We start from the raw sequence: 25,078 nt of genomic DNA, 5'->3' as shown, positions 1-25,078 counted from the left end.
CTGGACCTCAGTGTCCATTGACACACTCATTGTGCCTCCCTCGCAGGTGGATTTAAAGGATCCCAAGGCACTATTCAAAAAAGAGCAGGGGAGCTCTGGTGTCCTGGCTGGCATTTATTATGTAATCGACACCTAAATGTTCACCTGCATCATTGCTGTATGTGGGATCTTACTTGCTGTGTGTGAACTAGCTGCCACATTTTTCAACCATACAATTGTGCCCACGCTGCAGTACTTGAGTAGCTGCGAAACATTTCATTGGAATGAATGTTTTTGCTTTCTTTCACTGATTTTCTTTAATTTGGTCTTTTGATGTGGTCAAAACAGACAAGCCAGTTCTTATTCCCCACACCTGTTTCCCTGAGGGTGTTAAGAGCCAACCTTCTAGTATAGGCACTTAATCACTATAGCACCACAATTATATCGGACTGAGGTAATGGTGGCAGGCCTGTCCCTGAAGAAACTTACAGTTCTGTCCTTCTGACATTCCAACAGCCGACATTAGCATTTTTTTCCTGAAGAACAATCGGATTTATTGAATTCAATTCCACAATCTGTCTTGGGTGAATTTCAATTCATAGCCTTATATCATTGTGAACCAGAGAAAACTCATATAACAGAGGCTCGGTGAACAGAGTAGTCGCTCAGCCTCTGACTACACAGATTCTTTTTAACACTCACTATGTTAGCAGTTTTTCCAGAACTCTTCAGACACTGGATGGCAAATGAAGAAAGGACATTTTCCATGGAAACGCCATTCACCAAAACGATTCTGTCCTTTATCCTGAAAAGGGAGAACCATTCCAATTAACCTGGCAAAGATCTCAGGAACACAACATCTCATATCATATGCTTGAGCTGTTTCCTTCCACCAAACCTCTCCTCTCCTGACACCCTAACTGTAGATAGGGAAACCAAACAGGTTGAAGTTCGTCCAGATAGTATTTCCAGAAGGCAACACAATGTGTCCGGTTGACTGTAACTGGAAATGGGTCGGGATGCAAAACAGATGGCTGATGTTTAGTTCAGTGGAACTATTATTGACTGCTCCGGCACAGCCACATCATCTGCAAACCCGGACACATTTTAGAGCAGGAACCTGGGGTCATTTCCCCCTCCGGAGGATGATAGTAAAAGAAAGACAGAGTTGGATTTATCTGGTGCCTTTCACAACCTCAAGATATTCCAAACCACTTTGGCTCTAATGAAACAGTTATGAAGTGCAGTCACTGTTGTAAAGCAGGACTAGTGATGACCAGTTTGTGTACTCCAAGCACTCACTATCAGCAATGCAATAATGACAAGACACTCTGCTTTTCTTGTTCCATGAGAAATAAATATTAGCCAATTCACCAAGGAATCTCCCATGATTTCCATCAAATAGTCCTACAGGAATTTTTTTTATGATCACCTGAGAGAGAGGTGAAGACCTCAGCTTAATATGTCATCTGTTACATGACATCTCCAACAATAAAGAATTCATTCAGGATGCTCTGATACATCAGCCTAGATTTTTCTGCTCATGTCTCTTGAGGGGGACCTAACTCCCTACTCTTCTGCCTCAGAGGCAAGAGTGCTACCAACCGAGCCACAGGTGACATAATAGTGGTAAATATTGCCCCGATACTGCTGGAGAAAAGGCAGGCAAAAGATTGAAGCTGGTACTACCCTGACTTAAAACAGAAAACGCTGGAAATACTCAGCAGGTCAGACAGTATCTATGGAAAGAGCTGCAGAATTAACATATAAGGTCGAAGACCATATCTTTGGATGGACCTTCTTTGTGTATTCTTTGTCTTTATTTTGCACCTGATGCTTGCAGTAGCTGACTCAAGAGCACCAGAGAGGCCCCTGTGCATTGATTCTGAGTCCCATCTGATCATGGTTAAACAGGGGTTGTAGAGGGAAAGGAACGAAGAAAGTAGTTTAATTTTCCATTACTATCATCCATCACCTAAGTATAAATATTATCAACAAACCCCTTTGTGCTCTCTAGAATGTGTGTCCCCTACCTCAACAAAATGGAGGAACAATCCTTCTCAGCCAAGATCTCTTTGTGACGACTCGTTATTATCATCATGACTAATTATCGCTGAGAAGAAGCTGAATCACTCCAGCCAGTTTCCTCCTTCCCTTCCTCTCCAGCAACATCTGTGAAGTTAGGACTTCTGCATATTCTGGGTTTCATTAGGAATCTGCTGTTGCTGTCTCAATGGAGCACAAGGACATGTGGGGGTGTGATAACTGGCAGCACATTGTGACCTACTACTAATGGTTTACTGAACTGAAAGAGATCACAACTGTCATATCTGATATAAACACTCAAGTTGGTATGGGAATGTGGTTGGCTGCTTTTATCTCAGATCTCTTGCAACATCTTCTTTATTCTAATCAATATAATCGCGTGGTTGCTATAATGTACCATTATATAATGTTCCATTAGGGGGCTCTCTTGTGCTCAAATATAATAACTAGGTTCAGCATCCATTCTAACAAAACGTCTTCAATCTGAAACCTTAACTCTGCTTGTCTTTCTACAGATACTGCCTAACCTGCTGAGCGATTCCAGCATTTTCTGTTTTTATTACAGATTTTCAGCTTTTGCAATTTTTGGAGGATTTTATTTACAGGTACAGCACTTTTCCAATCTCTTTCAGATTTGGTTTGGATAATCCTGGTCATAATCCATGGATCTTTTTACTCACAGAATCTTTCCTTCAGCTGGTCCAGATGGAACGACATCTGAAACCAGGATGGCGGTCTCTCCTGTGCTACTGTTGGGCTTGTCTCTCCCTCCAGATATTGCAATACCAAATCCTATCTTTGAATCCTGGAGCACAACACAAAAATTGAGAATTACCACACACAAGGAGACAGTGTGAGACATGTTATGAATGCTGGGGGAGGTGCTCTAAAGGGGTTAAAGCTGAGGCACATTGCCAGGACAGCGTGCAGAGAGATTTAAACTGAACAATTGCACAAAGGGAGATTTAAAGGGAATGTAATCAGAAATGAGTGATAATGCACAAGCACCTGATTTTACACTGAGCCAATGGAAATAAATCAGATGGATTGTCAAACAGGCTGTATTGCTCATCTTGTGCTGCCATTCATGATGACCTGTATCCCAGTCTCTCGAACATGGAGGGGTCAGTGGAAGTGATCCATTAGACCGCTGATTGAACTACCTGGGTCTTGTTGAGGAGCTTGCTGGTCAGAGGGTTGAGAATCCAGTGGACCAATTGGTTCAGGTTGGGTAATGGGGGAGATGGGGGCAAACTTCAGCAGGGTGGGGCATCAGAATTGTGGCAGGTGGACGCTGGCTTTGGGCAACCAAGTGAAATACATCCTAATCTGACAGAACTGGTTTACGTACCACTCGTACAATGTTTATTAAAATCACTTGAAAAACATTTTTCATAAAACCTCTCTTCAGTGTGACCAGCAGAACACTGGTTAGACTGCTCAGTACTGAGAACCAATAGGTAATGTGTGCACCTTTTGCCCATTGCTACTTTAAACTGTGTTGTGAGCCTGCTGGTGTTACACTACCCTGATCTGTGTGGTTAAAGAGGCTGCTACATATTTCAGCTGTGTCATTGGTATTCCAGGTGCTCCTGAGAATGGGAAGGACCCAGAGTTTGGTGGGGAGAGCTCACAAAGCACAGTACTGCTATTTTAATTATGTTCCCAGTGAACCTGTCCTAGCATCAGATTCAGTTCCAAGTGGGTGTGAGCGTATCATGGGATGAAGGAGGATGATTTAGCAATCCCCGTTATGGACTGGCTCGCAGACTTCTGGAAATTAATATTAAAACATTGTTACTGTAAGCGTGGCTTAAAGATCCATGGCAATCATTCCTTTTTTTTGAAGAGATGACGTTCTTGGTCCTTGGACATTCAATAATCAATTTAAATGGGGGAAGGATTGATCCTTCACTGTCTTTTCCCACTGAGGATCAGGGAATACTTGGATTAGCGGGGATCCAGGTTCAATCCTGCTCTCTAGAGTAGAGGTTTCTCGTTCTCCCTGTGCCGGCCTTGGTTTTTCCCTGGTGCTCCAGTTTCCTCCCACATCCCATAGACAAGTGCCTAGGGTACACATCCCCACTGTGTGTTGCCTCTAGGGTAGGTGGATTGAAAGTGGTTTGGAGGGAGTTGGTGGGAGAGAGAACAGGTTACTGGGAAATAGTTGGGGAATGGGACTGATGTGATTGCTCTGAAAGCAGCACGGACTCAATGGACTAAATGGCCTCCTCCTATGCTGTGAGAGTGGCCACTCGGAATAGTGAATGATTTGGGGAGAGGCGATGATATTTTGATCCTGAAGACGTTTAAGTTGGTGAAGTGGGGATTATGATAAAGTGGATTACGTGTTCTCTGTGGGAAGAGTAGGATTGAGAAGCTGCATGGTTCCTGCTTCTGAGATTCCAAAAGAAAAGGAGAGGTGGGTTTGGGATAATAAAGCAAGATTTACCCGATATAACATGACTGTGTGTTGCTCCCATATCAGAGTTTCTTCCATTTCTGGGAACTGTGAATAAAATACACAACATAATTATATTAACAATACAATGAAAGTATACCTCCTACAGATTTTTTATCCCATCTCTGGAGACTCTCTTATTCCGTAAAGAGGCACTGCACTGGGTATGTTTCCCAGACATTGGCTCCTGCTTAGGTACGCATGACCAACATCACCAAATGGTGGAGTGAACATATTCCCAGACATCGACCCGTGTACAGAGTACACATCCCCAGACATCAACCTGCGTACACGGTACACATCCCCAGACGTCGACCCGTGTGCACGGTACACATCCCCAGACGTCGACCCGTGTGCACGGTACACATCCCCAGACGTCGACCCGTGTGCACGGTACACATCCCCAGACGTCGACCCGTGTGCACGGTACACATCCCTAGACGTCGACCCGTGTGCACGGTACACATCCCTAGACGTCGACCCGTGTGCACGGTACACATCCCCAGACATCGAACCTTGTACATGGTACACATCTCCAGACACTGACCTGCGTACAAGGTACATATCCCCAGACATGTACAGGGTACACATCCCCAGACATCGACCTGTGTGCACGGTACACATCCCCAGACATTGACCTGTGTACAGGGTGCACATGCCCGGACACAGACCTGCGTACAAGTATGCATCACCAAACATCGACCTGTGTACAGGGTACACATGCCCAGACAGACCTGAGTACAAGGTATACATCCCCAGACAGTGACCCATGTACAAGGTACACATCCCCAGAGTTTCTTGTCTGTGTTGCTCAGTAAAACATGCAGGTCAAATTTACAAGTGGGCCACAGTAGTTGGAATAATTTACTCCAAAACAAAGTCGCAGAGTGGAACTATGAGTAGAGCCACTGTTCCCCAGCTCCAGCGACCTGGGTTCAATTCTGATCTCTGGCGTTATCTGTGAGGAGCTTTCACGTTCTCTCTCTGACTGTGTGGGTCCTTCTGGGTGCTCTGGTTTCCTCCTACATTCCAAAGTCACGCACGTTGGTAGGTTATTTGGCCTTTGTATATTGCCCCTAGTGTATAGGTGAGTGGTGGAGTCTGGGGGAAGTTAGTGGGATTGCAGGGAGAATGTATTGGTGGAAGGATGGGAAAACTCTGTAAGCTGCCATAGACTTGATGGGCTGAAGGGCCCCCTTCTGTATTCTAAAATATGAACATATAAATGCCCTCACTATCCGGATGTCTGTAGTTCATCTTCCATGCACCACTTGATAGTCGATACTTGATAAGCAGGGGTGAAGGGTGACTGTCAGAAGATGGAAGAGGGAGCTGAGGTTAGAATCATGACAAGACTGAGGGGCTGGTTGACCTACTCTTGTTCCTAACTCAAGTGTTCACATGTTTGCACCTTAGGATCAGCCTCTTAAGGATTCAAATTCCACTCCCAGATGTGCAGACATTTCAGGGCATTACTGAACCTGTGCTGCATTATGTGAGGTTCAGTTGAGGACTTCTGTTGATTGCAATGGATGTTATTATAGACACCAGTCACAAAGTAAAGAAGCACAGAGAATCTTGTCACATTCTAGACAACGTTCCTTTACAAAACACAAATTAGTAGGTGATTCATTTTATTGCTTAGGAATCAGGTTGTTCTATACTTCCTTCCATAATAATAACTAAACATTTTTTAAAATTAGCTAAAATAAATAGCTTGAAATGAAACAGGGTAGGTGTAACATCTTTCTTTGTAACATTCTTATGTGGTACAGAAGAGGAAAGCTACCCGCTTCCAAGCTCAAAGTTAGTGAAACCTTAGGGGAGCAATCTTATCTTTCAATCAATATTATTCAGGCAAAGCTATTCATTCTAGGACTGTTCTTGCAAGGTTGAAGCTATAATTTCCTGCCCAGCAGCAATGAAGACATTTGATGCACTCAGTTTCAGTATCTGCAAAACCTAACATTGTCCAAAATCTGAAATCAGTTTGTTTATGTGTGTTAGTGTGTAAATGTGTATTTGTGTGTGTATTTGTGTGTATTGCATGTGTGTGAGTCTGCACATGATTTTGTGTGTGTGTGTGTGCGCACATACATGTAAGTGTGTCTGTGTGTATATGTGTGTGCTCACGTTTGTGTGTGAGCAGACACGGTAGTGTAGCGGTTAGCGTAACACTTTACAGCACCAGCAACCCGAGTTTAATTCTGGCTGCTGTCTGTAAGGAGTTTGTATGTTCTCCCCATGTCTGCGTGGGTTTCCTCTGGGTGCTCCAATTTCCTCCCACATTCCAAAGACGTACGGGTTAGGAAGTTGTGGGCATGCTATGTCAGCGCCGGAAGTGTGGCGACACTTGCGGGCTGCCCCCAGAACACTACACAAAAGATGTATTTCACTGTGTGTTTCGATGTACATGTGACTAATAAAGATATCTTGTCTTATCTTATCTGAAAGTGGAAAATTCAAAGGAGATGTACGGGGCAAGTTTTTTTTTTACACAGACAGTGGTAGGTGCCTGGAACAGGCTGCCAGGGGAAATTGTGGAGGCAGATGCGATAGCAATATTTAAGAGGCATTTAGACAAGCACATGAACAGGCAGGGAATGGAGGGATGGCAGATGGGATTAGTTTAGGTTGGCATAAGGGCCTGTGCCTGAGCTGTACTGTTCTATGTTCTATGTTCATAATCCTTATTCAATGAGCAGACATTTGGAGACAAGGTGTCAATGGTGTCGGAGTGATGCTGGGGGCAGGGCCTTGGGACGCATCATCTAGAGGACAGCTCACTGCTCGTGGTTTGCTCCACTGCAACACTGAGGCCTCGAGATAGTTTGGAATTACGTGGCTGTGGAAGTTTAAATGTGGTTCTGGGACTAGTGTGAGGAGTGAGTGTGCTTTGTGGGTTGCATTAAGCTCCAGTGATGAAGGTTACCTGGTATCCTGGCTACCACTTATCAACGTTGCCAAAACAGATTAATAGATCATCACTGCTATTTGTGGCAACTGGCTGTGTGTGAATTGGTTTCTGGTTTTGCTTATGTGGTAGTGGCTGTATTTCAGCAGTAATTCATTGGCTATGAAACATTTGGAATGTCCCAAGGATGTGGAAGTACTTTTTTTCTGTATTGTACCCTGAATGGCTCAGTGGGTAAGTAAACACATCAGAAGAATAGATCTCTGGTCTCCGTGGAGCTGCTTGATCTCAGCCAGATACAGTCCAAATGCTTGATTTGGCCACAGGGTCCTGTGCGAGTATAGGACAAGTAACCCAGGGCATCTATGGAAATGGGTCTGTCGATATATCCTCCAGTAGTTGAAGGATGTGATTCCAATCCTAACTAAATATGTCTAATTGACTTTGGTGATCTGACTGCAGCATGTTCTCTGTGCCTGGGCTAGAAGTCAACATAAAGAAAGACAAGGTTATCTATTTCCTTGGTGTTGGGAAGCTATTGTGTAACATAAAACCATTCACAATCTGGAAAAACATATTCTAGACCAAGGTAAACGTGCTGCAACAAAGCAGCCATACAAAAGTATTTGTAGATGATTACCAGGTGATAACCAGGTCAGATTTACTTGGCCTGTGCTGTAAGGATGCTGCAGTTATATCCAACTGGGAAACTGTTCCCACACCAAAAGAAAGTGTACTTAGTTCAGATATAAAACTGCAAATTCTAGAAATCTGAAATAAGAGAAGACAATGCTGGAAATATTCAATAGGCTGGGTGGCATCTGTGGAAAGAGCAGCAGAGTTGAGGTGTCATGTTGGAACTGCTACACTTCTAATTTGCACACATTGACTTGGTTTCCATCCTCAATGAATACGGTCAGTTTTGCAGATGATACTGAACTGGAAGGGGCAGTGGAATCAGTGGGTACAGTTTGTGGAATGAATTGGACCAAACATAATGGGGAGAGAAATTTAACACAGAGGAAGTTCAGGTGTTACACAATGCAGGGAAAAAACTGATGGCTTCTGCAATTTATAAATGGTATTGAAGCTGCTTAGCATGTAGCCAAAAACACCTAGAATATGCCCAAACAAGGAAGAACTTTGCTCATCAAAGATAATGAAAGATAATGGTCAATTACCTTATTGTAACTGTATAATGTAAACCAGAGAATAATCAAACCCTGTAGTACTCTGTTCAGACTTCAACTGGAATATAGTGTCCTATGATGGTCATCAAGAAATAAGAGAGACCTTTAAACTCTAGAAACTGTATAGAGCACTACCAGGCTGATCCTTAAGAAATCTAGTCTCTAGTCTGGAATGAGGCAACTTTGAGGTGGACATTTAGAGGTATACAATCGAACACATGCACACACTGATGTACAGCAGTAATTCAATGGCAGAACAGACAGTGTTACCACCAGCTCCATATCACTGCTTGAAAAGATGGTAGAAGCAGATTGAAGAGCAAAGGCTGACAAGGCTGTGGAGAAAAAAGTGTAGAGTGGAAAAACTGGATGGCTCATTCAAAGAGCCGGCACAGATACTGTAGGCTGCAAGACAGCAGTAGGATTCTTTGAGAAAAAAATTATTGATCAACGTGGGAATTTAGGATGAGGCTGAAATCATCAAGAACCCTGTTGCATGTGTGTGCAACCATTCCTCACTTTACAAAAGGGATATATTCCTGGAAAACATTTCATTAAGTAAGATTTCATAATTGAAAAGGCTGAGTGAAGAGCATTATGGAATTTCAGTACAATGTGTTCCTATGAGTGGGGGGGGGGGGGGGTGGCGCACTGTTCATTATAGCGCAAAACAAATCGAGAGCACCTTCACTTCCCCAAGGAGTCAATAGCACTATAGCAACAATTCATAAATCAAGAAGACGCTGTATTTGAGATCCTTTGATGGCTCATACTTAATGGCTTGAAGGTTTTCATCAGTTAGTAGTTGTTTACACAGGTTAGGAATGAACTAGGGTCAATAGGCTGTCTGTGCTGAATCATTGATGTTGGCTGCAGAACTTCCTCTATCTCGACTCACAGTGGGAGTCTGACAGGTAGGGATAGGCTGCTGGGATCTGTGGAGCTGATCCTCAGATCTCACAACAGAGGAGAGCGAAAGACAGAAAGAACATAGATTTCCATAATACATCTTCCATAGTCACAGGGCATTATTAATTACTGTTGAAAGACTTTCACTTATGCATTAGCAAATGCAGAAATTAATTTACACACAGCACAAAGAATAATAAATTAACACAGAGAGCAGTGGGTGCCTGGAATGTGCTGCTAGGGGTGGTGGTGGAGGCAGATACGATAGAGAAGTTCAAGAGGCTCTTAGATAGGCACATGAATGTGCAGAGAATGGAGGGATATAGACATTGTGTAGGCAGAAGGGATTAGTTTAGTTAGGCATTTATTTACTAGTTTACTTAATTCGGCAAAACATGGTGGGCCGAAGGGCCTGTTCCTGTACTGTACTGTTCTATGTTCTATAAGTGACCTAATTGAAGGGGAACAATTATTCTAAAAAAAGGGAAATTGAAAGGTTTATAACTAAACTTTGTATTTCCCTCCCACTTCCTCTGAACCTTCATGCCTCCGACAGAGGAAGAACCTTCAAAAAACAATGCTTTAGATCTGGATTTGAAGGATGAGAACGGATGATTGATGATTTCTGAAGCAATTTGCATTTACATGAGAAGCTTCAATGCAGCAAAATATTTGTGAGGCATTCCATGACGGAGCGGCGTGTGGTGAAAGAGGTTCTTAAAGCTGAGAAAATGGAGGCAGCAAAAAGAAGTGGTAATGGCAGAGGATTAGAGGAGGGACTGTTACAGAAGGCTGTGTGAGCATCAGTGAAGGCATCAGTGGACCTATCAATATATTGAAGCTGATGTGTTGCGGAAGAGATTCAGTGCAGGTTAATAGGGTGAGCCGTAACAGGTCAGTGAGACTGATTGTGGAATGAGTGAATTTAAGTCTAGTTGATCCCAAACTTGGCCATCATGGTAAGGTGGATTAAGGTTTCATTGGTAGTAACAGAGGAGGACATTCATGGTGGATTTTCTCCACCGATGACCCTTTAAGCACTTGGGTAAGAGTTAAAAATTGAATGACTTCAGTTTGGGGTAATTGCCAGTGATTACACAGTACAGAAAGAGGGCTGTTGTCACTGTCAGGCAATGCAGCTGCTCTGCTCTCTTTATGTAAGTGCACAGTTATTAAGCACATAACACTGCACAGTCAATTCACACAGATGGCGTTGTACATTGTGTGCTCAGTTCCGTTGCTATGGATGAAGAGACTACTTGTAAATTTTGTTGATTATCTTTATTGTATTTATCATTTTTAAATACCAGCGAGCTAATTCTATCTTTTTCTTGCTGCATGTCTCACTAATCATTTGGACTGAACTGGGTTACATTTTTCGACCATTCATATCTTTCTGATTTTTTTATATACAGGATAAATTCCACATCTTTAAAATTTTAAATGTTTATGCAATTTCAAGTTGAGAGCGGTCAATGCCAGGAAGTAGATATTATAAGTCAATTACCCAGCTTCCATCAAACATGCCAGGTCTGGTTCAATCCGGGTTAGATGTAGAATGAAGCTCTTTCTACTCCGTTGCATTTCTTTCCTTTTCCATCTATGAACTTTATGATGGCAAGACTGATGGTTATTGTTTCATCTGGATTGAGAAACCACCAGCTTCAGCCAAGGTCAAATTAAGTGTGGATGAAGCACACCATAGGACATAGCCTGGGGTATAAAGACTGGTCCATACAGCATTAAGGAACACAGTCGAGCCTAACCTAGTCTTCACCCAGCTTATAGCCTGCAGGCCATCTGCTTTTACATATCAGGATCATTCTGGGCAGCTTTTATCGATCCTTATAATAAATTCACAGATGGTCCTATGTTGGTTGATCTGTTCACCACCAACTGCTATTAAAACAACTGATTTTTTTCCTGTCCTTAATGCCGTAAACCACTCCCAACTAACATTACTTGGCCTTTCTTGCTGTGTCTCAGATACAGAATGCAAACAGCAATAACAACACTCCATTTGCAACGGATCTATAACGAAACAAAAATCAAAATAAAACTGGCGATGCTGGAAATTTGAAACAAAATCAGTGTTGGAAACACTCAACAGGTGAGTGAGCATCTGTGAAAATAGATACGGAGTTAACATTTCAGTTTGAATATATTTCTTCACCGTCAACCCTGACTAAGGGTCTTCTACCTGAAACATTAACACTGATTCTCTTTCCACAGATGCTGCCTGACCCATTGAGTATTCCAGCACTTTCTGTTTTGGTCCTTTAAATCTGATGCCAAGTCATACAAAGACCAAAAGCTCAGTTCTAAGGTGCTTTGGAAGGAGTTTAGGGCCTTAGTAACTAATGGCAGAGCTGCCAAATGGTGGAGGGATTTTATCTGCAATGTTCAGGAGTCCAAGAAAGGAGCAGCACAGATATCTTTGGAAGTTAATGAGGCTGCAGGAAGTGACAAAGATCGAGTGGAGACACCACAGGGAAAACAAGGATGAGAATATAATAATCAAGGCATTGTTTAACCATGAGTTAATGTAACTCGGCAAGCACAGGGAAGTTAAAGGAACAGGGTTTGGTGTGAATATGACACAGGCAGCTGAGTTTTGGATGGCATGTGTTTAATGAGTATAAAGCAAAAGAGGTTAACCAGGAGTGTGTTGAAGTAATCAAGTCTTCAAGAAGAGGGTTTCAGCAGCAGATGAGCTGAGGCAAAACCAGGTGATGAGGCCTGAAACTCAACTTGAGGTTGAATTGTTACCAGCCTTCAGCTGAAGAGAGTTGTCAGGTGAAGGGCTGGAACTGGTGGCCAGAGATCTGTATCGATCCAAAGACAATGCTTTGTTTCTTCCATGATTTAATTGGAGGAGATTTCTGCTCATCCAGTACTGGATGTGGCACAAAGTGACAATTCAGAGACAGTGGACACAAGTAGAATGCATGCATGACATCACAATATCTTGGACCGAGATCTCAAGGAAAGCCATTCAATAGATCATGACTGATCCACGGCAACATTCTGCATCACATAAACCATACAACAATTTATTGTGCTTAGACTTGAAATGTAATCGACATGTACATCTACAGCCTTTTGGATGATTTTATAATCTTTATAAAATAATCCATTAAAACACATTTTAAAACAAAATATAGCCTGGTCATTCACCAGCATTAAGGCAACAACTTTCTTTGTAATCCTCATGAAACAACACAAATGTGTTTTCTTTGAAAAGAGTGTGTTATGACTATTCAATTATTACCAAATTGAGTTGTTTTCTGGAAAGAAAGTAGACTGAAGGGAGATTTAATTGCACACCCTTAAGCTATGAGCGATAGACTGATCAGGAGGGACCAATCGGCCATGTGAGGGAGCTTGATATCTAGGGAATGTAGACTCAGGTTTCAGAGGAGATTAGAGGTGGGATGAGGAGTTTCCTCACAGAAGTAGTAGTCCGGCCTCGAATTTACTGTCTGAATGATGGTGGCAGGAAACATCTTTTATTTGAAAAGTACCTTCCACAATGGAAGGTGGGATGAAAAAAGATTATTTAAATGGAGTGAGACTGCAAAGCTACCTGAGTCATAAAGTGCTAGAGAGATACAGCAATGGAAACAGGCCCTTCAGCCCACCGAGTCTGTGCCAACTATCAGCCACCATTTACACTAATGCTACATTAGTCCCATTTTATTCCCACCACATTATCATCAACACCACCCCTGTCAGATTCTACTGCTACCTACACACTAGGGGCAATTAACAGTGGCCAAGTAACCTAGCAACCCACATGGGAGAAAACTGGAGCATCCAGAGGAAACTCACACGGTCACAGAGAGAACCTGCAAACTCCACACTGACGGCACTGGAGATCAGGATTGAACCTGGGTCACTGGGGCCGTGATGCAGTGGCTCTACTAGCTGGACCTCTACTAGCTGTGTCAACCAAGTCCTAGTAGGAATAACAAAAAGTTAGCCTGCAGATTCAACAAGTAAGAAGGAAGGCGAATGGAATGTTGGCCTTTATTACAAGGGGTCTGGAGGAAAGTTTTGATACAAATTTACAGGGTGTTGGTGAGGCTGCTTTGGCCTCCATATTTAAGAAAGGGTGTGCTTACATTGGAGGCATGGAGTCCATCTATGCCTCCTCCCAGGGTCACACACCATGCCTGCTTGTCCAGTCATAGCATCACAGAAGTTTCCATTACATTAGTTTGCAAGTACTGGAATGGCATGGTGCTTTGCATAATTCTCAGTGTTTATTAGGAGCAGTTTTACAATAAGCAGCCTGCCTCCAAAGTGCTGTGGAGCAGACGGCATAAGTTTCCATGCGGCTGGAGTGTCCCTTCACAGTTTGGAGTTGCAGAGCAAGCAGTGATATGAAAACATGGATGTGAGATTTATATTAATTGGATTTCAAATTGAGCTGGAAAACAATGACAACTGATGTCATTAGGTGTACATCTAACGCAGAAACATATCACCTGGGCAAGCAGGATTCACCACGGAAGTGCCTAGCCAAATTTCTAGAGAGGTGCAAATAACAGAGAAATGGTCATTATTGTATCTCACTCTAGAACAATTGATATACAGTCACATAATGCTGAAAATAGCACTGTTATCAGTTGAATTTCTACACCTGTTTGCCTTCAGGCCAGTTTAAATAGCCATTGACTAAGAAATGTTTTTTCTGATCTTGCTACTAAATGGCTGAGCTTTAATTTTTCTAATTATTTGACCTCGTTCTAGATTCCTTTAATAAAAAAAATAGTTTCAGTATATCTGCCTATTTAAATCCTTCATCATACTTTCTTCACATCTGAGCTACCAAACTCAAGAGTATACATAACAAATTTCTACAGACTGGTCTCATAACTTAACCCAAATATAACCATGGCAAGCCAGCAGTCTATCCTCCCTAGATCAATGTAGCTTTCCTGAGCTACAGTGCAAAAAACAAAACACTGTAAGATGAGTGTGATCAAAGCATTACACAATGGAAGCATCACCTTACCACTTTTGTAATCCAATCTGCTTGAGATAGACCCAGCTGGGCTTTCTAATTGCCTTTTAATCTTGTGGTTTGTGTACCTGGGTTTCCAAATCTCTTTGGTGCGCTCAATAAGTAAAGAAACAAAGAATTTGTATCCTAGTTTCACTGCTCATTGGTACATCCTCACAGAGGGATTTTGTGTAAGCTTGTAACACCTCTGCCATCATTATTTGTACGATCTTTGGGTCAGCTCGCACGTGGCAAGCCTTTAGCCCCCTGAAATTTGATCGAAAGTCAGTTCAGTTTCAAAGTCAAACACTGCCAACTAAATGCTCTCAGCACCTTGGGAGCAGCTTCACCAGGACTGCAACAATTCAAGAAGGCTCTCACCAACACCACCACTGCCTTCTCAGGGGTGGTGAAGAATGGGCAATAAATGCTGCCCTTTCCCAGCAACACCCACATCCTGAAAGGTTCATGGACTTATGGTATCTGCAAACCTCTGCAATGTTCCTCGTTCATTGTTATAACTTGCCTTGTATAATTAGCCCAGAATGCCATTTATAAATCACTGCCTGCTTTAAAATTCTTTGTTTTTAGTTTTAATGATTGCCAAGAAATACAAACTTTCAGCCACTAAAAACAGAAATTAAAAAGCATAAAATAACAGGATTTACATCAACAAATAAAAATCTTCAATGATCCTTAGTAATGTTGCATTTCATCAAAATCTCAGAGTCTGTCATAATTAATACTTTATTACCCCCGTTATTTCTCAGCAGTCAGAGATGGCAGACAAGTTGTGTGGTGAGAGAACACAAAGGAAGCAAATGAAGACTGTTTCATTCACTCATTGACTAAGGGATGAACATTGGGCACCAGGTGAACTCTCAGCTCCTCTTCAAATTATAACAACATTTGTTTAACACTTGGTCACAGTAAAACAGCCCAAGGGACTAAACCTGAGTAGAATGAGACAAATATTGACACCTTGGTCAAAGAACTGGATTTTTAAAGAGAGTTTTAAAGGAGATAGGAGAGGTAGAAAACCTGAGGGGGGGATTCTAAAGCTTTGGGTCAAGGCTGGTAAATACATGGCTATCATTGGTTGGGTGAAGAGAATTGGGTTATTACAAATGTTTAGAATTAGAGGGAATTACAGGAACAGAGAAGGGTGAGGCCACAGAGGAATTTGAACTCAAGGGTAAGAATGCTTGAATTCCTGATAGAGCAGGAGTCAATGTACGGCATTAATTGTAGGAGTGACTGATGAATAGGACTCAGCAGAGTTAGGATATAGGCAGCAGAGATTTAGCTGGATGGGACACAATGGTTTAATGCCACCCTTCTGAACTCTAGGGAGCTGCACAGTGGTGCAACTGCAGAGCTGCTGCCTCACAGCACTAGAGACCTGGGTCAATCCCAACCTCGGGTGCTGTCTGTGTGGATTTTGCATGTTCTCCCTGTGACTGTGTGGATTTCCACTGGATGTTCCCACATCCCAAAGAAGTGTGGGTTGGTAGGTTAATTGACCACTGTAAAATTGCCTCTAGTGTGTAGAATCGAGGGGGAGTTGATAAGAACCTGGATGAATAAAGAAATTGGGATTAATGTAGGATTAATGTAAATGGTGGTTGATGGTCAGTGCAGATTTGGTGGGCTGAAGGGCCTGTTTCTGTGCTGTATCTCTCCCTGCTCTATGACTAAATTTCTACAATTTTGTGATTCAAGTGTGCGGAAAGTGGAGGTTGGGAGAAAAGTCAAAAGAACATTGGAATTGTTGAGTCAGGGTCAGGGACAAAAGTATTTAAATTTATGACTAGCACGGTTGTGTCACTACATTGCAATTTAACCCATTTGTACTGATTGTGTTGGCCACTTTCACCAGTCCATACCAGCTTCTTTCACCTCTAGGTCAGGAGGAAGCAAATGGATGACTGAGGGTTTTGGTAGAAAATAGATGCAAATGGGGCAGAGATGAAGGATATATGCAGGGGGTCTTGTAATAGAGGAGTTATAGGATCAGGATTTCAGATAACGGGCAATAGGATGGCGAGGTTCAGAACACTCTAGTTGAGTTTGAGACCTTAATAATACCATAGAATCTTTACATTACTCAAGCAGCTTAGTCTCACGGATGAAAGATGACACCACTTACATTGCAACACTCACTGAAGCTCCAGCTGACATTTTAAGCTAAAGTCCTTGGATCCAGAGTACTAGCTTTCAGCACAGGTTTGCTCACACCAACCCACACCAACACCCTGGGCCTGAGCTTCATCACGATGCAGTAGAACTCTCTCTACTCTTTTCTCCCTCTCAGAACCATCATCCTTTTGCATTTTGAATTTCTGTACTCCGTATGGATTGTTTTATTTCTGACATAGGCATCAGTCAGAGATGCTTTATATTTCAGTCACAATGAATAGAAAGATCCTGAGATGCCTTTTGTATTTGATTTACAAGGAGTAGAAGATTATAACATCCTGGTTACAAGCCCACATTACTACAATTCAAGATTCACAATTATACTTGCCTGATCCTGGAATCTGACAGCCATTTTGTAACTATCCTCTCATTTTCCCGATTTCTCTCTCTCCTTCTGTTTTTATTTCCTGGTTTTCTGGTAACTCCCCACTTTGTACACTCCAGTGCAATGTGGGCGGAGATTTTTGCTCAGGGTGTATGCGATAGTCTCAGTCTTGCTTCGAAGGACCATGCAGCAAATTCCACTCCGGCATTTAATACCTGCACCTTTAACCACAAAGGACTGAAACCTGCTGAGCTGACAGGCCTTAGCCTGGCTCTGCCCCCACCCAGTGACGACACTACAACAGCACAAGCTCAGGTAAACAAACCTATTGTTCTGTATTGTGAAATGTGAGGCTCATTCTACATTCTGTTCTAACACCCGAAATTTATTCCACGTTCCAAGCTTAGGGAATGTGGTTCACAATAATATCAAATTACCCAATGTCTAGAAATCTTCCATTTTCACCCAAGGTTAATTGGTCAAACATTAACTAGGTGGTAGGAGGGAGGTGCCCTTTACATACCAAGGCTGATACAGAACTGCCATTCTCTCAACACACGGATGGAAATTACCACACTGTTTTATTTACTGCTTCTAGTTGCCTCAGGTCTTGGCACTGTGAAGTTCACCCGTTAAGATCTGACTGCCTCACAGCACAGGTGACAGCAGGTAACTAACTAGATCATGTAAACATGCAGACATTTAAACAATGAATAGAGCAATTTCATTTCTGGCAATGCAGCTTAGCTGCTGGGTGGAATAGGCTTGTTCACAGCCCAGTATGGGGTGAGGAGCAAGGGCGTGGGGAAGAAATGGGTAACTCAACCCCTTGCTGCCCGTGAAATGGGCAGTCTTTCCTCCATTACTGCTGAGTTGTCGCACAATCTTTCAGCTTCATGTTAATGCTTTAGGATTCCATATGCATCGTACTAAATACAGCTTTCAGTTTGTACCCTGTCTTGTTTGCACTTAATTGAGGTAACAGCTCCAGGTGTCACAAAGCAGGTAAATGCTTGAAATTTGCTTTGGAAATGTAGCCACTGGTGTTACTGTAGGTAAACATGAAAACTGTATTGAACATAGTAAGGTCACAGACTAAGGAATAATGTTAGTGAGCTTCGTGATTGACGTTGGTAGAGGGGTCCATTCTGCTCAAAGCACACTGCTTTGGTTTGGTTCTGGTTGTAATTCTGGCTCAAGTTTGGGAGAGTGAAGCAGGTCAGTTACTGGTAAGCTGAAAAAGAATGGCACCTTGTGTCTAAAATGACAGGCTTGGAAATTCTAGTTGAGAGCTTCCCAACCTAGGATCATAACCCCAAAGATTTGGAATATTGTGAGTAATTTGGGCCCTGTATCTAAACAAGGATATGCTGGCCCTGGAGAGGGTGCAGAGGAGGTTTACAAGAATGAATCCCAGGAATGAAAGGCTTAATGTATGAGGAGAGTTTGACATCCTCCTGGCCTGTACTCGATGGAGTTCAGAAGGATGAAGGGGAATCTCATTGAAACCTACTGGATACTGAAGGCCTGGATAGAGTGGATGTGGAGAGGATGTTTCCATTAGTGGGAGAGTCTGGGATCTGAGGGCACAGCCTCAGAATAGAGGGATGTCCATTTAAAACTGAGATGAGAAGGAATTTCCTCAGCAAGATGGTGGTGAATCTGTGGAATTCATTGCCACAGAAGGCTGTGGAGGCCCTGTTCATTGGGTGTATTTAGGCAGAGATTGATAGGTTCTTGATTGATAAGGGGGTTAAGGGTTACAGGGAGAAGACCGGAGAATTGGTTGAAAATATCAGTCATGATTGAATGCAGAGCGGAGTTGATGGGCCGAATGGCCTAATTCTGCTTCCATATCTTCTGGTCTTATGGCCACATATCAGCTGATAGAATCATGATCCCCAGACAACATTAGGCCCACCTGCCTCAGATGCCACATCCTGCTACTCATCCACTGATAGAAACTTGGATCTAACCACCACCCACCCCCTCAGAAATGCTGTGGGATCCCTCCTCAGCTCCTCACCCCTCCACTGCCTTCCTTGCCCACATGGGAATGAAGGCCGTGTTAGTTATTCCTGCCAACATGCACAGCAGGTAATGGTGGTTGTCTCAAACTCTCGCTGTCTTGAATCTGCTGGGTAGGTGGGAGATTTGGGGAGTTGGGGGGAAAGAAAAGGACAGAGATAAGAGGGGAAATGAAGACTACACACTTTCTCTACTGGGTAGCTATAGATCCTGGGAGACACTTACGCTGTGCCCCTGATACAGGAATTACGTCAAGTGTGCAAAAGAGAGACATGCCAGGAGTTGCCCTGCCTGAGTATCTGGAATTGAAATCCCAGAAATGGTCCATTTTTGCACTCTGCTCCAGGTAAAATTGAGTTTGTGTCACATGCTGGTGAAAAGAAGATAGCGTTACTCGATTGAGTTTCCTGGGCAGCAGAGCTGATATTTGCCACTGGCAATGTTGCCACCTCTGGGAAATTCACAAGAGGCAGCAATACCTCAGAACATGTACAGAGTGGTTAGGAGACACAAGAGACTGCAGATGCTGGAATCCGAAGCAATAAACAAACTGCTGGAGGAACTCAGTGGGTTGAGCAGCATCTGTGGAGGAGAGGAATCGCTGATGTTTGGATTGAGACCCTGCATCAGGACTGAATGGTTAGGACCGGATGTCAGACACTTCTGGGCGAAGTACAAGCACCGTGCTGGAAGGTTTGAGAAGCAGCAATATGAGGAGAGGATCAGGGTGGGTTAGGTAGCGGATGAGTTGGGATTAATTTGTTGAAATAGCAGGCAGGTTGGGCACTAGACATCAGTTTGTCAGCAGAACAGGATCTCTGGTGGAAATTCAGGTATGAATGTGCAATGAGTTAGCCAGACTAGGGCATAGAGTGGATATAATGGAATGGGGTGAGGTAGGAATGAGACAGGGGTGGATAGGAGTATAGCAGGAAAGGGTAACTGGGCAGGGAAACAATAAGAACAGAGCTGGAAAGATAGGAGGACGACAGGTGCTGGAATCATGATTGAGATTTTTTCTTTGATCAGCTAAAATTCATGAAAGAATGAGAGGAAGATGATCATCTGATTTGGAGTGTGCCACTGGAGAAAATGACACAAAATCCAATAGGGCAAGGACAACCCATAATTTAGTTTTAGGCTAAATGAAGCCTATTTAGCCTAATAGCCTAAACGACTGTATGACGTTAATAGATCATCATAGACAGATCTAGTCCATTGGATCACTGGAGATCAATACTGAATCAATGACACTGGGCAGGGTGATTTAGGTGGACTAATTGATACCTTTTGCCTCCAGATCAGGGTTCTTTTCTGGGCCAGGCCACTACTACGGAAGTACAGGAATGTCATAGAAAATGAGGGAACTGCTCAGCAAGTCAAGTGGCATTGATGATAGAAACATGGACCCAGTGTTTCAGGTCGAGACCTTCACCACATTGTATGCACCTTGCAGTACCAATGGCATGCCTTTCAGAAAAGCAGATGTAGAAGATGCCATGTCCTTGTTTAAAAATAACCAAGTGCTCTCGGTCTTTTTAATGACTAGTACAATGAATTGGTCACAAAAAATTACATAAAGTTCATAACCAAAAAAGAGGCGACTTAATCCAACCAGATTGTGCAAATGTTTACACTCACCTGCCACTATTGAACCCATCTCATTTCAGCAACTCGGTTTTCTTTCTATTCCTTTTTCTCTCTCACACTCATCTAATTTCTTGTGACAGCTTCCAAATTATTTGCCTTAATTAGTAACTATGGTAGTCATTTGTACAATCTCACCATCCTCAGAGTAAAGAAAACAACTCCTCACCTCCTTTTGATTTCTTTACTAATGATCCAACCCCCAGATTTTCCCACAATTAAAAAAATGTTCAGTATAATCCAGTCAAGATTCCTCAGTCTGCCTTTCCACAGGAAAAAACTCGAACCTCTTTCATCACTTTTGATATATGTAACCTTTTAGATCCTTGTAAGTCTTTTGCAGGCCGGGCAGCATCCGTGGAGAAAAGCAGTCAACGTGTCAGGTCAGGACCCTTCTTCAGGACCTGGCCTGAAACACCCTATTACTCCTCTTTGTAAAGATTCCAACATCTTTCCTCTCACTGATGTTAATATACATGGTCTACATTTCCCAGGTGTTCTTCTGTCTGCCTTTATGTACACAGGAACAACATTAGCTATCAGTCAGTCTTCTTACACAGAACCCTCTTCTCTGAAAACTTTTATACATATAAATTAGCATCTCTTCTATCTCTTCCCTGGTTTCTGGAAACGTGTGCACACATTTCTTCAAGCCTAGAGTTTCATCACAAGAACAAAAGGTCTCAAGAAAATAGGAACAGGAGTAGGCCAGCAGGTTGCTCAAGCCTGGTCCACCATTCAATATGATCGTGGCTAATTTATGCTGGCCCCAATTCTTCTTCTGTGCCAGTTCCCCATAGCCCTCCAAATCCTCAAAGAATTATCAATGTCCACCTTAAATTCTTCTAACAATCTTTACCCTGTTTAGTTCCAGTTTGTCAATTATTTTCTTCCTGTCTTTCCCTATTTTACAAATATTCATTTTGAGTTCATCTTTTCATGGTTTATATTGTGACCTTCTTTAGTAAAAGCTGAAGCAAGTTGGCTGTTCCATATGCTGACCTTTCACCGTCATTACCTATGACTTTATTTTGATTATATAAGATTCCTTTAGCTACTTGTCTCTATTGGACACAGTGCTGCAATGTTGGAACTACATTATACTGTGTAGTAATTCCCTGCTGGAGTGTTAATAGACTGTGAGTGCTGCAATAAGTGCTGTAACACATTGTGTAACTCTTCCAGTGCACTATGTTAGAGCTGTGATGCAATGTGTTGATGTTGCAATATATTGTTAATGTTGTGATAACTGTTGTAATGTGGTAATACAGTGGGTTTAGACCAGCAGGCAGTATGTTGGTACTGCAATACATTGTGTTAGAACTTCAATATGCTGATTTACAGACACAGTTCATCATTGGTACGGTAATGTGCTGTATTTGTATTCCAAATGTTGAATCAGCAGTTGGGTTGTGACTATTCTTATTGACTTGGAAAAGGGGAAATCAGTCAGAACTTTCACTCCTGACCACTATCCATTGATCTGTTCTGGAACAAGCTTGTGTGTGGACTTTCAGCAAGGTGAAGTTTAACTCAATTGCAGATCTCTATAGCAGAATCACTAAAATCAACGTATAAAGCTGGGTCTATTAAGGGTTTGCTTAATGGTAATATTTTCACCACTGAATTAGAAGCTACTTCTGTCAAGTCCTTCTCCAGAAACGTCAGTACATGATCTCATTTTCTTTGGTGAACTTGGAGGTTGAGAATCTTACTTCATTTCCAATTCTGTGGATTCTGAGGTGGTTGATGAAGCCAAAATGGGACCAACAGACTCTGTCAGAGTTAGGGCAGGGAGTGCCTGACTGGGTGGGACAGTGTGTAGTTTGAGAAGTGATGCATTCCTTTCACCTTTTACATTGAGCTTATGTGTTCTCCTGATGATAGTTTCAAGGCTCTTGACGCCATCCCAAATGTTCCTTCTCTGTTTTGAGCCATCACAAGCCAAGCATTCCCACAAGCTGAGGAAACATTACACATTTTCACAGGGGTTTTAACAACATTCTCAAATCATTCCCTCTGCTCCTCTGATAATCTCTTGCCATTACAGAGCTCTGATCAGAGTGTGTGTTTCAGGACCCTGGCCTCGGATATGTGAACGATATGGCCGCTCATCAAAGCTGACTGAGTAATTGGGCCTCTGTGCTGGGAATGTCAGCCTGGGAGAGAACCACAGTGTTGCTTCACTAATCTCACCAGTGGATTTGGAGCATTTTGTGGAGACAGATTTGGTGGTACGTCTCCAGTGCCTTGAGGGGCCTGCTACACATAGTTAACATCACAGAAGCATACACAAGGACGGCGATCACTGCTGCTAAGTAGACCATGAGCTTTATCCTGGGCTCGACGTCTTGACCCTCAAACAATCTTTTCCTCATCCTCCTTGATGGTGATAATGAGCGTGATGTGTCTAAGGTTCCCTGTATGTCCTCCTCTTTGCAGACACAGGAGATGAGATTCTGAATTTGCTTCTGAAGGTCCTCTCCAGCGGTAGGTTGGCTGGTGTCATGTGACCCAACTCAGTTCACAATCTAGGCTGGCATTTAAATGCAGTACTGTGGGATCACTGCATTATTTAAGATATTGCCTATAAGTCCAATGTAAAGCAACTCATTATGTGCTGTACTATTGAACAGTACAACGTTTGAGTGGAAGAAGTAGACGGCAGCTCCATGTACTTCAGATGTGAAATTCAATCGCTGGTGTCAGTGTACAAGTTCTGACTTTATATGGAAGGTGCTGGGTTTGCAGCAGTGATATCTACCAGTTACACAACACATGTTTGGTTATTTGCTGCAAACTGCATATAATAAGCAGAAAAGGTTTGAAAGAAGCCTTAGTAGAAGAATAAAGGACTATTTGAGCATAAGTTAAGAAGTAGTCCTTACTTGAATCACTTTTAGGGAGTCTGCCACTGAAGATGACCACAAAAACTTCTCTGATGGATCAGATATCAGAAGCAGGAGGTTGTGACTTGGCCCATGTCATTGAGTCATAGAGTGATACAGCATGGAAACAGGCCCTTCAGTCCATCTCATCCATGCCAACCATGGTGCCCACCAAGTTAGTCTCATTTGCCCGTGTTTGGCCCAAGTCCCTCTGAACCCCTCCTATCCATTTACTTATTCAAATGTCTCTTGGATGTTGTTATTATACCTGCCACAATCACTTTCTCTGGCAGCTCATTCCATATACGCACCACCCTCTGCATGAAGAAGTTGTCCTTCAGGGTCCCTTTTAAATCTTTCACCACGCACCTTACACCGATACCCTCTAGTTTTTAGCTCCCCTTCCTTGGGAAAAAGACTATGTACATTCACCCTATCTATGCCCCTCATGATTTTATACACCTCCATAAGGTCACCCCTCAGTCTCCTACGCTCCAAGGAATAAAGTCCTAGCCTGCCCAACCTCTCCCTGTAACTCAGGCCCTTGGGTCCTAGCAGCATCCTCATAAATCTTCTCCAGTTTCTTTCCAGTTTAATAATGTCTTTCGTATAACAAGGCAACCAAAACAATACTCTAAGTGCAGCCTCACCAACATTTTGTACAAGTGCAACACAACATCCCAACTCCAATACTCAGTGACCTGTCTGATGAAGGCCGGTGTGTCAAATGCGTTCTTCACCACTCTCTCTACCTGTGACACTGCATTCAGTGAACTATGTACTTGTACTCCTAGGTCTCTCTGTTGCACAACACTCCCGAGGGCCCTACTATTCACAGTATAAGTCCTACCCTGATTTGACTTCCACACTTATCTGAATTGAAAGCCGTTTGCCATTCCTCAGACCACTAAAGTAGCTGATCAAGATCCCCCTGTGATTTTTGATGAGCTTCTTCATTCTCTACGATACCACCTATTTTAGTATCATCCACAAACTTACTAACCATTATTTGTACATTCACATCCAAATCATTTGTATAAATAACAAATAACAGGGCCCAACACCAATCTGTGTGGCACACCACTAGTCACAGACCTCCAGTCTGAGAAACAACCTTTGACCATCACTAGAGCAACAAAGGACTGAAGATAATGGAATCTAGATGAAAAACACCATGATGCTGGAGGAACTCAGCAGGCCGGGCAGCATCCATGAGAAAAGCAGGCGGTCAATGTTTCAGGTCAGGACTCTTCTTCAGGACTGAAGATAGGAAAAGGGGGAACCCAATTATAGGAGGCAAAAGCAGAGCAGTGATAGGTGGACAAAAGAGGGGAGGCGGGGTGGGCACAAGGTAGTGATAGGTACATGCAGGTAAGAGATAGTGATAGGCAGGTGCGGGGGAGGAGGGGAGAGCAGATCCACCAGGGGATGGGTCAAAGGAAGAAAGGAAAAAGGGGGGTAGAGAAAAGAGAGATAGGCTAGGA

The 25,078-nt window shown here is 42.9% G+C and overlaps 1 protein-coding gene and 1 long non-coding RNA gene across 2 annotated transcripts in view; one reads left to right on the top strand and one right to left on the bottom strand.

The window, feature by feature from the left end:
- LOC127582598 (tight junction protein ZO-3-like) overlaps positions 1-17,316 on the bottom strand; it is a 46,675-nt gene extending 29,359 nt beyond the window's left edge. The window contains 4 exon segments of the mRNA XM_052038034.1: positions 682-784; positions 2,706-2,830; positions 4,478-4,534; positions 17,035-17,316. Coding sequence (XP_051893994.1) covers positions 682-784; positions 2,706-2,830; positions 4,478-4,534; positions 17,035-17,058 — 309 coding nt within the window. The 5' untranslated portion in view covers positions 17,059-17,316.
- Positions 17,317-17,574: 258 nt separating this feature from the next.
- The window catches only part of LOC127582599 (uncharacterized), a 28,061-nt gene continuing 20,557 nt past the window's right edge, over positions 17,575-25,078 (top strand). Inside the window, exon 1 of the long non-coding RNA XR_007958136.1 lies at positions 17,575-17,700. This is a non-coding gene — a long non-coding RNA (uncharacterized LOC127582599). The remainder of the gene's footprint in view (positions 17,701-25,078) is intronic.

Source organism: Pristis pectinata, chromosome 24 (genome assembly GCF_009764475.1).
Source record: "Pristis pectinata isolate sPriPec2 chromosome 24, sPriPec2.1.pri, whole genome shotgun sequence".
In the NCBI taxonomy this organism is placed as follows: Eukaryota; Metazoa; Chordata; class Chondrichthyes; order Rhinopristiformes; family Pristidae; genus Pristis; species Pristis pectinata.
Note: the sequence above shows the minus strand (reverse complement) of the source record. Positions and strands in the feature narration are given on the sequence as shown.